Source organism: Neoarius graeffei, chromosome 7 (assembly GCF_027579695.1).
Source record: "Neoarius graeffei isolate fNeoGra1 chromosome 7, fNeoGra1.pri, whole genome shotgun sequence".
In the NCBI taxonomy this organism is placed as follows: Eukaryota; Metazoa; Chordata; class Actinopteri; order Siluriformes; family Ariidae; genus Neoarius; species Neoarius graeffei.
In genome coordinates, this window is record NC_083575.1 from 73,254,524 (window position 1) to 73,270,683 (window position 16,160).

Sequence of the window (16,160 nt, forward strand, 5' to 3'; positions counted from 1 at the left end):
TAAAACAGCCACCGTCAAACAGTGCGGTTGGAGTCTTGTTCTCAGACTTGACTCGGATCAATGGTGGACTCAACTCAAAACTTTAATAACTTGGACTTGAACACTGGGGACTTGAGACTGGACTCGGATTCAAGGTTTAGTGACTCGACTACAACACTGTTCTACATGTATTACACCACTCTACCCAATGGAGAATGACCATTGAATATGGTTTATGATATTGCATGGTTGTCAAGACAGCACGACATCACACATCAGAGGCAGAGCTGATGCGAATATCCAATGAGAAAGTTTCCTGCTGTGCACGCATAGAAGCATTACTTTGTTCGCCAGGAATACCTGAAAGGCGACCAGAACTTAGATATTCTTCACACACATTTACAAGAGAAAAGCATACCAACGGACATAAAAAAATAAAACTGGAAAAGAGACGCGTCAGCAATGTAAAACTTACGTGCTAGCGAGTGACTGACAGTTGGTAAACAAACATGGCTGCCAGGGTTGCTTTGTTAAATACAGAATATTTTGAGAGAATTTTGAAAGAAAAAGATACGTTGAACACCCGAAAGGAACGTATAATAATAATAATAATAATGGCTTTTTTGCATGGTATATCAGATATATTCCATTCAGCTAGCATGATACTGAACTTGTCTTCGACTCATTCAATATCATGCTAGCTGAATGGAATATATCCGATATACCACGAAAAAGCTAGCCAATATTATTTAAATGCTAACCCTCGACTTTGTCTCAGTTATTATTCACCCATATTCATTTCACCTTCTACAAATAATTGTTAAATAACAGTATGCCTCCCCAAGTGTTTTATTCCTTACATATTGCCAAATCTAAATCCACCATTTAAGTCATTTTTAAAACTCGTGCTGTGTGTGCTAGTGTTACCAGTGAGCCACATACAGGAGCTTCAAGGTTCCTGCTGCCTGATGAAGATGCAAGAAGTGGCTTTTGGTTTTCAAACTTCGCTGTGCTCGCATTGGCGGTTCTTGTGGTGCTCCTGGTGTTGCTGTTGGTGTTGCTGTTGGTGGTGCTACTGGTAGTTTTCTTACATTTTTTAAAGATCTTATTCCCATAGCAGAAGCATATACAGGGTGGGATAAAAAGCAACAGCAGTAGAACTAGCAGAGGGTTTGATTCATCTACAGAGAGACAGAAGGATGGGTAAGCATGTTTTGCTAAGTAGTGAGACAGCAGCAAACTGAAATCCTCAAAAGAAGAAAAAGGAAAATGCTCAGAGATTATTAACAGTTTGAATTTCCTACAAACCAACACATTTATTTGTTTGGAAATTTTAAAGATTTTAGGATAAGATACTAAGTAAGGAATAAAATATGATGGCTTGCTTTTTAAGGAAAATAGTTAACAGTGGGGTGGCATGAAATGAAGCTACTGTTATCACCCTAAAGTTGATTATTTTCCAATGACAGTGTGTCTCAAGGAGTTTTATTCCTATTATACCAATTTGCCAACAACTTCTTCCAGCATCTCCCATTAGGGGTCGCCACAGCGGATCCATTCCGCATATTTGATTTGGCATAGGTTTTACACCGGATGCTCTACCTGACGCAACCCTCCCCAATCTATCTGGGCTTGGGACTGGCACCAAGTATGCACTGGTGTGTGCAACCCCAGTGGCTGGGTATTTTACCTAATCTGCATGTCTTTGGACTAAACCGGAGCACCCGGAGGAAACCCACACAGACACGGGGAGAACATGCAAACTCCACACATACCCCTTTTCCACCAAATCAGTTCCAGGGCTGGTTCGAGGCCAGTGCTGGTTCACAACTCGTTCAACTTGCGAGCCAGCTGAGAACCAGTTTGCTTTTCCATAGCTCGGGGTGCTAAGGGGAGCCACGTCATTGTATACGTCAGTTACGTCGCTGCATTTGCATAAACCTTGACGCGAACATCGAAGCAACAACAACATGGAGAAGAAGCAGCAGCAACAACAATAATGGAGGACTTCACGTTTGTACAGCTGCTGCTTCTGGCTTTACGGTGCTTCATTGGGATCAGATCCAATATGTTTGTGTTGATCGACAGGTTTTGAGTGGACAGCGATTACATTCTAGGAGACAGGTAATAACCTAATAACGTTTTGACTCTTACTTACACTGAATGTGAGATGGTTATGTTAGCCTTTGTTATGAGCTAACGTTGTTATGAGCTAACGTTATGAGCTAACGTTTCGCGGTCTTGCTATTGTTATTGGTCTTAACAACTCCGCCCCCCCCGCTGATGTAAGCGGTTCTTTCCTCTAGCCCAGCAAAGAGCTGGTGCTACCCTGGAACCGGTTTTTCTGGCCCCAGAGCCAGTTCTTTGTCAGTGGAAACAGAAAACCCGGTTCCAAACTAAGCACTGGCCCCGAACCAGCCCTGGAACTGATTTGGTGGAAAAGGGGCAACAGAAAGGCCCCCCTTCGGTTGCATTAGTAAAGAGATTAAATGTCTTATTCAAAAAAGAAAAGGTAAAAATGAAAATAATGTTTAAAGACAAATGGACAGAAAAGTATGCTTTTTATTCCACTGAACAATGTGCTTGATGGTAAATATTCCTGATATTCTCAAAATTTTATCATGGCCGAGAATTCTCATATTGGGGTGTTTCACAGTCAGGGTACACAAGTTTGTGTCACTAACATAAAAAAAATCAAAGTTCAATTTTTGGCAAATCAATACATATTGATGGAAATTTATTTTTACCTCCACCAAGGAGGTTATGTTTTCGGTAGCGTTGGTTTGTTTGTTTGTCTGTTAGCAACATTACGGAAAAAGTAATGAACGGATTGCGCTGAAATTTTTTCCAGAGGTGTGACTGGGCACAAGTAACAATCCATTAAATTTTGGCGGTGATCCGGCTCACCTTCTGGATCCAGGATTTTTTTAAAGGACAGGATAAAGCGGCTAGAGATAATGAGATGAGATTCTTTATCATTGCGAGATGAGCTGCTTGGCGGAGGTCTGCGCTCTCTGAGTGCTTTTCTAGTCTGCTGAATGCTATTAGTGGCAAGAATTTGTAGCTAGAATACAAACAGCACTATGTTGTTACCTGGGTAATGGTAAGAGCATCATTCTTTTTCTGGAGAGGACAATTTTTGACAGACAAACGTTTTTTGTTGGTAACCATTATAGCTCATTTTAAGAAGCTAATACTTATATATACTTTATAACCTTATGTGCCAATACTTATATGGACCTGAACTTTCAGAATCATAAGCTACTTGTCTAAGAACTGCCTTTTTTTTTTTTTTTTTTTAAACTTTATGAAGGACCACATTACCAGAGAGGACATTTTTGACAGACAAGTTACCTTATTAAATATTCCCTTGTTACCCCATCAGTTGGCAATAATTCTTCAAGTATGAAATGAGGCTCCAACTAAACTATTCAGGGGCTGTAAGATAGCTTAATATTAGGATTGGCAACCTCTTCAAACTAGACCAAATAAGGTTGAAACATAAAAAAATGGTCAAAAATGTGGTTTCTTAATAGTAGGTCAGGCTGGCATGTGCATGTATTCAAACGAATGGCTAATTTGCAGTTGGGATTAGTATTAGTTCTTCATGTAGCGCTACTCTTCACTTCACAAGTACTTATTGTACTTCAGTAATACTTGATCCATTCCATATAATCCACTTTGGTACCCTTACTGTGAAACAGCCCTATTAAAACTACTCAAAAATGAAAATGAAAACATGAATTCCCCTCTCTTATACAAAGACTTATTTGTGTAAGTTAGTTTTCTGTGGAACTCAAATAGGTTAACTGCTACAGTGCCTTGCAGAAGTATTCATCCCCCTTGGTGTTTGTCCTGTTTTGTTGCATTACAAGCTGGAATTAAAATGGATTTTTGAAGGGTTAGCACTATTTGATTTACACAACATGCCTACCACTTTAAAGGTGCACATTGTTTTTTTTTAAATTGTGATATAAACAATAATTAAGATGAAAAAACTGAAATCTGGAGTGTGCACAAGTATTTCCCCCCAAAGCCAATACTTTATAGAGCCACCTTTTGCTACAATTACAACTGCAAGTCTCTTGAGGTATGTTTCTAATAGCTTAGCACATCTAGCCACTGGGATTTTTGCCCATTCCTCAAGGCAAAACTGCTCCAACTCCTTCAAGTTAGATAGGTTGCATTGGTGTACAGTAATCTTCAAGTTATGCCACAGATTCTCAATTGGATTGAGGTCTAAGCTTTGATTAGGTCATTCCAAAACATTTAAATGTTTCCCTTTAAACCACTCCAGTGTAGCTTTAGCAGTATGTTTAGGGTCATTGTCCTGCTGGAACGTGAACCTTCATCCCAGTCTCAAACCTCTGGCCAACTCAAACAGGTTTTCCTCCAGAATTGCCCTGTATTTAGTGCCATCCATCTTTCCTTCAGTCCTGACCAGCTTTCTTGTCCCTGCAGTTGAAAAACATCCCCACAGCATGATGCTGCCACCACCATGCTTCATTGTAGGAATGGTGTTCTCAGGGTGTTGGGTTTGCATCACACATGACATTTTCCATGACGGTCAGAAAGTTCAATTTTTGTCTCATTTGACCAGAGAATCTTCTTCCATGCATTTGGGGAGTCTGCCACATACTGTTGGGCAAACTCCAAACGTGATTTTTTAAGCAATTACTTTTTTTCTGGCCACTCTTTCATAAAGCCCCACTCTGTGGAGTGTATGACTTAGTGGTCCTATGGACAAATACTCCCATCTCCACTGTGGATCTTTGCAGACTCCCTCAGCGTTATCATTGGTGTCTTTGTTGCATCTATGATTGATGCCCTCCTTGCCCGGTCTGTGATTTTTAGTGGGCGGCCTTCTCGTCAGGTTTGTAGTGGTGCCATATTCTTTCCATTTTGCTATAATGGATTTAATGGCGCTCCCTGGGATATTCAAAGTTTGGGATATTTTTATGACCCAACCCTGATCTATACTTCTCCACAACTTTGTCTCTGACCTGTTTGGAGGCTCCTTGGTTTTCATGTTGCTTGCTTAGTAGTGTAGCAGAGTCAGGGTCCTTCCAGAACACGTTGATTTATACAGACATCATGTTACAGATCATGTGACATTTTGATTGCACACATCTGAATCAAATAATTGTGTGACTTATGAAGAGAAATGGTTGGACCAGCTCTTATGTAGGGGTTTCATACAAAAGGGGGTGAATACTTATGCACACTAGATTTCTGTTTTTTCATCTTATTGTTTGTCACACACACACAAAAAAAGTGCACCTTTAAAGTGGTAGGCATGTTGTATAAATCAAATGGTGCTAAGGCCACACCAATTTAATTAGTTGGTTCTCTGATTTTTTCAGGAAAAATATGAAGTGAGCGGGCAAAATAAAAATAAAAAAAAATTCTCTGATGGTAAAATTAGCGGTGGAAATAGACCAAACAATACAGGCAAACCAGTAAACAGATAGGCTAAATAAACAATTGAATTACAGTCAATTGAACATCTACAATGCACAGAAAAAAGATTTGACCAGGAGTAGGCTACTTCACAAGTCTTTAACGAAAGTGAAAGGGGCGATCTGATTGGTTTTCGACATCACGTGATCTCACGTCACGTGACCTTTTCTGTTGGCGGGAGTTTGATTTCGATTTTTATTTATTTTTTTCATTTTGCATTTTCTTCAAGTGGCGATTCCGAGAACCAACTAATTGAATTGGTGTGGCCTAACCCTTCAAAAATCCATTTTAATTCCAGCTTGTAATGCAACAAAACAGGACAAACACCAAGGGGATGAATACTTTTGCAAGACACTGTATACCCACAGTCCAAGCATACTGTATATCTACTTCAGTCAGTGCTGCAAACCAGAGTACAACAATACACTACCTACATTGGTGGAAAGATTTTAGATGTGGGAACTCACAGACAAAGTTCGGAGTAATGACCTTGACCGTGCGACCTTCACCATCAGTGAGTGTGTAATTGCCCATATCAGACTCCTCAGTCTTGAGCACCTGGATATTGCTGCTAGTTATCTGGATCCGTTCTTTGAAGAGATCAGGCAAATTGTCAGCAAGTGAGCCACGCTCCACCAGAGTGCCGTTGACCTTTTGGTTGGTGAAATATAATGAGACGCTGTCTTTTGAAAGGCTGTCCAGTGAAATGTTGAGTGTGTTACCAACTACACAATCCTGGACACGGTGTGCAGCTTTTAAGGTAATTAGGAGAGGTAGTATTAGAGTTTGTACAAAGAAAACATTGCAAAAAAAAAAGTGATCTAAAAATGTAGAGAAAGGACCAAAGGGGGAAAAACAAGAAGTGTAAGAGGGGCAAAGTAAGTCACTTACAGACAACCTCCAGTTTATAAATAGATGACATATGGTTCCTGTAGTTCCACCTTGTGTAGTTTCCTTGATCATCAAATGTCACAGGCTTGATTATAAATTGCCTTTCATAATCAGATCCTTTAATAGATTTCCTTGGGCCCTCTGAACAGCGGGGCCAGGTATCAGATTGCACTTCATTCACTGAATTGAACTCCAGCTTCTTAAACCAAATCGGCAGCTTGATACAAAGCTCCTCGCCATGCATCAGTTTCAGTTGAGTCGTCTTAAGTCCACAGCCTAAGGAGAGGAGAAACAAATTATTAAATGTTTCAAAAAAAATTTTTTTTTAATTAAAAAGACATGTAGCCTTAGGTTTGTTTTACATTTACTTGCAATATAACAGACAATTCCTATATTATCTAGTACAGCATTTCTCAACCTTTTTTCAGTCACGGCACCCTTCAGAAGTATGCAAATTCTCAAGGCACCCCCATCTAAAATATACAGTACACAGTCACGCTGACCATACACTGACCCAGGCAGTGACGTTGTGACATGGGAAAGGGGGCCACGAAACAAATTTTGATGATGCATGAGGCGGCGATGATCTGCATTAGTGTAACTATCGTTTTTTGGAATTTTAATTCATTTTATTTATTTCAATGTTAGAATATATCATTTTTTGACGGCACCCCAGGGTGCCGTGGCACCCCGGTTGAGAAAGGCTGATCTAGTAAGATGAATGTCTGTTCTAGACAGTTACCCGATTTATTCAGCATTTTTCCTTTGTTTCCCATCCACTGTCAATCAGGTCTTTTTAACCCTGTTTCAGAGCCTCCTAAAGAAATTAATGGCTGTTTAGTTTTCGAAAATAACATACTAAATGGTGCCTGTGTGTTTGCTGGCAAACCACGGTCTCCTGTGTCTGATGAGTTGTGTCTCTCTGTTTGTTAACGTATTGGCCAGGAGTGACTTTTCACTTGTTTTCTACGAGAGCCAACCTCTGCTGCGGATCGTTATGTTCTGAGTTTTCATTCCTTTCCCCAATACCTGCCTTTCTTGTCTTACTGCTCTGTTGGGATGTACAAAAAAAGTAAACAAACAAGATGTCTTGGTGAAGACCTGACACATTTAGCTGCTGCTTCTGTGATATCCCTACCTGTAGTGTTCCCTGTTAACCCTATCACCAGAATTCCTGGTTCTGTCAGGACCACTTTCGTCAAGGAACTTTATTTACATTGCAGTATTTGCAGCAAGTTGTATTTGGCAGGCGGCTCTGTTCTGGGACCTCCCTGCCCTTCCACGTGCATATCTGGAAAGCCTTGGGGCAAGGAGAACACACCTCCCTACCCTAACATGTGCCTACATGGAAAAGCTAAAGCAGGGAGGGCACCAGCAACGGAAATGGCATGGATTAAGGGATCTCCCTGCCCTTTCATGTGCCTATGTGGAACGCCTTGAGGCAGGGAGAGCACCTCCTTGCCCTTCCATGTGCCTGCATGGAACAGCTAAAGCAGGGAGGGCGGCAGCAACGAAAATGGCATGGATTAGGGATCTTAGCCTCTTTGACAAGGGCCAAATGCAATGATTAGATGACTGGGTCAACACACGTCTCCAAAATTATAGGTCATGAGGGTGTTCCCAGTATGCAGTGATTATCATCTATTAGAAAGTGGTCCAAGGAAGGACAATCAGCAAACCACAGAAGAGCACCTGCACAACTGCTGAAAAGTCAATGCTGGCTATGATAGAAAGGTGTTAGAACGTGCAGCGCATCACAGCTTGCTGTGTATGGGCCGAGTAGTTGCAGACTGGTCAGGGCGCTCATGCTACCTCCTGTCTGCCAGGAAGGTGTCTACAACGGGCATATGAGCATCAGAACTGGACCATGGCGCAATGGAAGAAGGTGGCCTAGACTGGGTTGTGAGCAGGCATCGATGATACAGAAATGATACTAATTAAAGTCAGACAGCATAAAAGGGGTGGAGGTGGGTTGCAAAATTGCTTACAGAGGAAGCAGCAAAGGTAGGCAGGTTAAAGCAGTTTAAATAAGGTGCTCTATGGGAGATTTGCCAACAGAATGCGTAGAATGGAATCAGCTGAGCTGACCGCTAATGTGGGCTGGCTTGAGATCAGCGGCAGTCAGCTGACGTAGCTGGGGTTGAGGGCTGAGCTTGACTTTGTGGCCTGCCAGAACTTATGCTATGCTCGATTTGTCACTATTGGTCTAAGAATGTTTTAGTGTTAGCCTTTTTACTTTATCCTCATCAGCATGATTCAATATACAATATTAATAAAGTAATGGAATATGCTTTAAGATAAATAATTTAATAATTGAGTTTGCTGGTCATGAAATCCTCGAGCAGGTTTGACTGTGGCTCAGTTGAGTGCAGAGAAACTAGGCACCCTTTTTATTTTATTTTTTATCACTACCACCTTTCACTTTCAACTTTGTTCAAAAACAAGATCTAGTTGCAGTCCTAGGAAAATTATAATATTGGATAAGACAGCAGACTAGAAGCATAAACACGATGGGGCATGCCGTTATAGGAAAACAATCAAAAGTTGGGTAGTGTTATGTGGCCTGATGCAAAGCAGAATTACTATTACCACCCTGAATTGGTGATTACAATTATTGCTGTTACTGGATTATTTTCCAGTAATGATGTTCAATAATAGTGTTTTGATCCACTTTTATCACAACAATTTCTCAACTATATCATTTTATCAATTTATATATTGTAGTTAGGTTTCATGCATGTCTTTCCAGGAAACCTCCATCCAGCCATTCTCTATACCGCTTATCCATCAGGGTCACAGGGGAAGTTGGAGCCAATCCCAGCTGACTTCGGCTGAGATGTCACAGGGCTAATGCAGAGACAAACAGCCATTTCACACTTCTGGGCAATTTAGAGTAGCTAGTTGACTTAATCCGCATGTCTGTGGATTTTTTCCCCCCATATTTTTCATAACTTGAATGCTGTTAAAACATTTCAGGGAATTACATATACAATCTAAGTTCCTGGTGGATCACATTCTCTTTACTCTGATGTCAGCATTTCTTGCTTGTCCTCAAACCTAATGTAATATACTTGACACAAAGTAGTATTTGGGACATTATTAAATAACCACAGTGGACAACACAACTCCATATCCATTATGACGTACCAGTTGACCTTATCTGAACAAATCTGTCACAAGTAGTTTTTTTTTAACTTACATTTCTAGTGTGTATTTTTTTTTTTTATATATATATATATATATATATATATACACATACACACACACGGGGCGGCACGGTGGTGTAGTGGTTAGCGCTGTCGCCTCACAGCAAGAAGGTCCTGGGTTCGAGCCCCGGGGCCGGCGAGGGCCTTTCTGTGTGGAGTTTGCATGTTCTCCCCGTGTCCGCGTGGGTTTCCTCCGGGTGCTCCGGTTTCCCCCACAGTCCAAAGACATGCAGGTTAGGTTAACTGGTGACTCTAAATTGACCGTAGGTGTGAATGTGAGTGTGAATGGTTGTCTGTGTCTGTGTGTCGGCCCTGTGATGACCTGGCGACTTGTCCAGGGTGTACCCCGCCTTTCGCCCGTAGTCAGCTGCGATAGGCTCCAGCTTGCCTGCGACCCTGTAGAACAGGATAAAGCGGCTACAGATAATGAGATGAGATATATATATACACACACACACACATATTAGTGCTGTCAAAAATGTCGCGTTATTAACGCGTTAACTTGACTCAATTTTAACGGCGATAATTTTTTTATCGCGAGATTAACGCTCTGTGACATGATGTAGGTTTTTCATAAGCTTTTGAAACTGCCAGGAACTTGCAACAGAGACAAACGATAGCAGCTAGACTGTAATGCCCCCCACAGCCAGAGTCCTCTGTCCTCCTCCCAAAGAACCAGCGCGGGCAGGGTGCGCTAGTAGAGATGGGATTTATGGCTCCGCATCTTTGTGATCCGTTCTTTGAAAAGAGCCGTTTAAAAGACTGGCTCATTTGGCTCTTTTTAAATATTTATTCAGTTTTAAGAAGACAGCATCTAAAGAAGCCAGATCCCTCTGAACTGTAAACTCAATGCTATCCCAGAAATCCTTCCTGTAATATGCAAATTTGGCCGCCTCTGATTGGACAGCGCGACGCATCAACAGGCAGAAAGTGTAAAAGTACAAAATGTGTTAAGTGAGCTGAAACAGTAAAGATCAGATTCAATGCAATATTTATCAACGAACAACTTAAAGTTAATATAATAGTGTACTTTATATTATAATCAAGCATGTCAAGCCTACCGTCACTGTGTAACCTGTCTCTCTGAGTTGTAGACTAACTCAAGCAGTAGATCACTTCACTCATGGTTCTTTTGCTAGCCCTGGTGTTCGGCTTAGGTTTCACGTTGCAGTGGCTGTGTCAAGACGTGTTATGCTTTGCAATACAAAGCAAGGCCATTCACGTTTTTATGCTGATAAGAGAATTACAATGGTTTTTCATGTGACAAAAATGTGCGATTAAATTGCGATTAATCGCGAGTTAACTATGACAGTCGCGACATTAATCGCGATTAAATATTTTAATCGCTTGACAGCACTAATATATATATATATATATATATATATATATATATATATATATATATATACACACACACACACACACACAGAGTTAGGTCCATAAATATTTGGACAGAGGCAACATTTTTCTAATTTTGGTTCTGTACATTACCACAATGAATTGTGAACAAAACAATTCAGATGCAGTTGAAGTTCAGACTTTCAGCTTTAATTCAGTGGGTTGAACAAAATGATTGCATAAAAATGTGAGGAACTAAAGCATTTTTTTAAAAACACAATCCCTTCATTTCAGGGGCTCAAAAGTAATTGGACAAATTAAATAATTGTAAATAAAATGTTCATTTCTAATACTTGGTTGAAAACCCTTTGTTGGCAATGACTGCCTGAAGTCTTGAACTCATGGACATCACCAGACACTGTGTTTCCTCCTTTTTAATGCTCTGCCAGGCCTTTACTGCAGCGGTTTTCAGTTGCTGTTTTTGTTTGTGGGCCTTTCTGTCTGAAGTTTAGTCTTTAACAAGTGAAATGCATGCTCAATTGGGTTGAGATCAGGTGACTGACTTGGCCATTCAAGAATATTCCACTTCTTTGCTTTAATAAACTCCTGGGTTGCTTTGGCTTTATGTTTTGGGTCATTGTCCATCTGTATTATGAAACGCCGACCAATCAGTTTGGCTGCATTTGAGCACACAGTATGTCTCTGAATACCTCAGAATTCATCCGGTTGCTTCTGTCCTGTGTCACATCATCAGTAAACACTAGTGACCCAGTGCCACTGGCAGCCATGCATGCCCAAGCCATCACACTGCCTCCACCGTGTTTTACAGATGATGTGGTATGCTTTGGATCATGAGCTGTACCACACCTTCGCCATACTTTTTTCTTTCCATCATTCTGGTAGAGGTTGATCTTGGTTTCATCTGTCCAAAGAATGTTCTTCCAGAACTGCGCTGGCTTTTTTAGATGTGTTTTACCAAAGTCCAATCTAGCCTTTTTATTCTTGAGGCTTATGAGTGGCTTGCACCATGCAGTGAACCCTCTGTATTTACTTTCATACAGTCTTCTCTTTATGGTAGATTTGGATATTGATACGCCTACCTCCTGGAGAGTGTTGTTCACTTGGCTGGCTGTTGTGAAGGGTTCTCTCTTCACCATGGAAATTATTCTGCGATCATCCACTACTGTTGTCTTCTGTGGGCGTCCAGGTCTTTTTGCATTGATGAGTTCACCAGTGCTTTCTTTCTTTCTCAGGATGCACCAAACTGTAGATTTTGCCACTCCTAATATTGTAGCAATTTCTCGGATGGGTTTTTTCTGTTTTCGCAGCTTAAGGATGGCTTGTTTCACCTGCATGGAGAGCTCCTTTGACCGCATGTTTTCTTCACAGCAAAATCTTCCAAATGCAAGCACCACACCTCAAATCAACTCCAGGCCTTTTATCTGCTTAATTGAGAATGACATAACGAAGGAATTTCCCACACCTGCCCATGAAATAGCCTTTGAGTCAATTGTCCAATTACTTTTGGTCCCTTTAAAAACAGGGTGGCACATGTTAATTGGTATTCCATTAGTTCATTGAGATTGCAGCTTATAGCTTGCTCACCAAGCATTATATTAAAGGTCCAAGTATACTGTACATGTACTACATTTCCGTCTCAGTTTTGAAGACGATATTAAGATGTCTACCAAATTCTTAACTGTTGTCATTACACTCAACACTGTAAGAACTTCAGCAACTCACCACCTATGTTCAGAGTGACGATCATGACCTTATTATTTTCACGGTCACGGAGTGTATACATCCCCACATCGGAACCATCAAGGATATGAACTTGGATATTTTTTGTAGTCATGTGAATCCGCCCCCAATACCCAGGCTGGCTGTTGCCCACAGGTGAGCCATGCTCCACCAGCGTGAGGTTGAAATCTTTGCTGGAGTATTGTAGCTTAACATCATCTTTTGAAAGGCCATCCAGGGAAATGCTGAGATTTTTCCCAGGCATACATTTCTGGATACGCCTTTTAGCTTTTAAAATAATGAAGAGATGTACTGTTAGACTCTTACTTAAAAAAACAAGTTCTAATCAAGGAAGCAGTTTTAGAGAAATTAAGACAAAGGGCACAGAAAAAAAATGTGAGAAATGTGTACAAGAGAAATACTTACAGAGAACCATCACTGAATGGACAACTTCCACTTCATCCAAGACGTTCAACTCTGTGTAGTTTCCCTGATCGTCAAATGTGACAAAATTAATTATGAAGCGTCTTTCTTCCTCTGATGATATCACTTGTCCTTTTTTGGCCTGGATGCCTTTGGACCAGATAATAGTCGCCTGCGGTTTATTCACAGGTATAAACTTTAATTTCGCAGTCACACTACTCAGCGTGATACTTAACTGCTGGCCATATGTCAGATCTAGATGTTCGATATCATCTGTCCAGGACTCTAACAGAAGAGAAAATAATTAACAGACCTTTAAAATGTATTACAGACATAATCTTCAAGAGCTATCACATCTTAAAGGAAAAACTTACTTAATATGCATATTAACTGTCATAATTCCCACTCACTTCTTCCAGCTTGATCCACTTGTGTGTGGAGTCGTTGCCATGTGGACACACTTGATCCACATGTCATTAATTGGAGCATAGTTTTACACCAGATGCCCTTCCTGCCGCAACCTTCCTGTTTCCAGGCTTGGGGAACAACCGTTCACAAACACACATACATACCTACGGCCCATTTAGAGTAGCCAATTAACCTAACTGCATGTTTGTGGGGGAAGCCGGAGCACCCAGAAGAAATCCACACAGACGCGAGGAGAACATGCAAACTCCACACAGAAAGGCCCCCCATTGGCCACTGGGCTCGAACCCAGAACCTTCTTGCTATGAGGCACCAGTGCTAACCACTGCACCACCATATTGCCTTATAAATGACTTTTATAATTATTCTTGACTGCTATCAAAGATTAATTTTGTCATGTACGTAATTCCAAACTGACTTTTTCAAATGCCTTTCTTCAACATGTTGGTCCATTTTGGTTAACAGTTTCCTACATTACACTCAATGCCATTTGATGACCTGCTAATAGTGGTATTAGTGGGATTTCACTCTCACATCATCTCTGTCTAAAGCGGCCAATCCAGCAGTGCTTTAGTCCTTTGGTCTGTCCACTTCTCTCACCTCCTCAGCTGTACAGGTTCCAAACCTTCAACTTTGTTACTAATATCTTCATCAAACTGAACAGAGTCTCTGCTGTAATTCAGTAGAACTTTAAGTCCAACATTTCCTGTTTCCACCACTTCTATTCAGAGTTTCTCATCCACATGATATTAAACGACAATGAAAACAGTGCGAAAAGAAGCTCTTGCTCTTTTGTTTTCAGCTGCCAACAGTGAAACTTGATTCCCTTATTTGATTCCCAACCAACAAATTAGTACCAGTATCAATAAACACATCACAAATATTTCAATATAAAATATACTTAATGTAGTTCATGGTGCACTTTTCCTTTAACTCCAAACTGGGATGATGCTCGAATATGCAGTTTGCTTTGCATTCACTTAGCAATGACAAAAAGAAGTACACTAATACGTTTTATTTTTAACACCCAGGCTAAGACGTAAACCTGTATAGTTGTTTACAAAACCTGTTCTTGCGTTACACTTTTCACTGATGCAATCTTTTAGAGGCATTCTTGTGAATGTGTGAGAGAAAAAAAAATATCTTACCATCTATACATGTACCAGGCATAAGATTACAAGCTAAGAGCAGAATCCAAAACTTCCACATGTTCTATGAAAAATCGATTGCACCGCGTGATATGAGGGTTAGATTTTCTTGTCTGGACCTGAAAGAGAGGGAAAAAAAGCATTTTTGCACAGGTTTCTTGCTGGCATAGAACAATGATAATCATATTAGCATGTAAAAATTTCCTTTCACAGTGTACCTCTATTCTGATATACTACCTTATACTGCTAATTAGTAAAGCTAGCAAAATTAGCCAGTTTTGGTGTAGTAGTGAATAGTGAACCTCATAACCTTGTAAAAAGGATAAAGCTGTTACATTTCTGGGACACTACATATTAACGATGACATGCAAGAAAAAAAAGTTACATGATCTTGAGTACAACTGACAACAGTTTACAACCACATGCAACAAGCAAATTAACGGAATAATGAATTTTTTTTTTGAGCCAGCACAAATCTTGTTGCTAGCTGTAGCCAATAGTTTTGTGATTTTTAAAGCAGCTAGAAACTAGAACACATTACTAATGTGTTTAGCTTTCTTTTTTACTCCTACTTTAACAAGACATACAGTACCTTTAGTACATGTGCTCTGTTGAATATTATACTCACTTGAAATCTTGCTTTTCTGGTGTAGAAGCAGGAAATGGTGTTACTCTCCCTACTGAGACAGGGTAAATCTCAAAAGCAAAAAAATTCCGAAAAAGGCAGGCACAGAATGAACGTTGTCAAGAACAGACCTGTCTACTTGTACTGGGAAATGTCAGTTCAGGAAGTAACTTGCCAAAAGCCAGCAAGGCAAAGCTACACCCTGGCTGTGATGGCTGTCTATTACAGAAAATACACCTACACATGGTATGCGTTTGGATTGTGCTAACTAAACACCTGATACAGGGCACAAGTCAGGCTGGTGAAGATTACAGTGGTGCTTGAAAGTTTGTGAACCCTTTAGAATTTTCTATATTTCTGTATAAATATGACCTAAAACAACATCAGATTTTCACACAAGTCCTAAAAGTAGACAAAGAAAACCCAGTTAAACAAACGAGACAAAAATATTATACTTGGTCATTTATTTATTGGGGGCGGCACGGTGGTGTAGTGGTTAGCCCTGTCGCCTCACAGCAAGAAGGTCCTGGGTTCGAGCCCCGTGGCCGGCGAGGGCCTTTCTGTGTGGAGTTTGCATGTTGTCCGCGTGGGTTTCCTCTGGGTGCTCCGGTTTCCCCCACAGTCCAAAGACATGCAGGTTAGGTTAACTGGTGACTATAAATTGACCGTAGGTGTGAGTGTGAATGGTTGTCTGTGTCAGCCCTGTGATGACCTGGCGACTTGTCCAGGGTGTACCCCGCCTTTCGCCCGTAGTCAGCTGGGATAGGCTCCAGCTTGCCTGTGACCCTGTAGAAGGATAAAGCGGCTAGAGATAATGAGATGAGATTTATTTATTGAAGAAAATGAACCAATATTACCGTACATATCTTAGTGGCAAAAGTATGTGAACCTTTGCTTTCAGTATCTGGTGTGACCCCCTTGTGT

General features: G+C 40.7%; 1 protein-coding gene across 2 annotated transcripts in view; it reads right to left on the minus strand.

Annotated features, from left to right (window-relative positions):
• Positions 1 to 15,557, minus strand: part of LOC132889659 (uncharacterized) — a 25,164-nt gene extending 9,607 nt beyond the window's left edge. Inside the window, exons 1-7 of one of the 2 annotated variants that reach the window (XM_060926388.1) lie at positions 15,240 to 15,557; positions 14,612 to 14,730; positions 13,041 to 13,322; positions 12,618 to 12,902; positions 6,331 to 6,606; positions 5,907 to 6,191; positions 907 to 1,160 (exon numbers count right to left, since the gene is read on the minus strand). In XM_060926388.1, the coding sequence (XP_060782371.1) occupies positions 907 to 1,160; positions 5,907 to 6,191; positions 6,331 to 6,606; positions 12,618 to 12,902; positions 13,041 to 13,322; positions 14,612 to 14,672 (1,443 nt within the window). In that variant the 5' untranslated portion in view covers positions 14,673 to 14,730; positions 15,240 to 15,557. The remainder of the gene's footprint in view (positions 1 to 906; positions 1,161 to 5,906; positions 6,192 to 6,330; positions 6,607 to 12,617; positions 12,903 to 13,040; positions 13,323 to 14,611; positions 14,731 to 15,239) is intronic. The other variant, XM_060926389.1, reaches the window with a different exon arrangement.
• Positions 15,558 to 16,160: the final 603 nt, after the last annotated feature.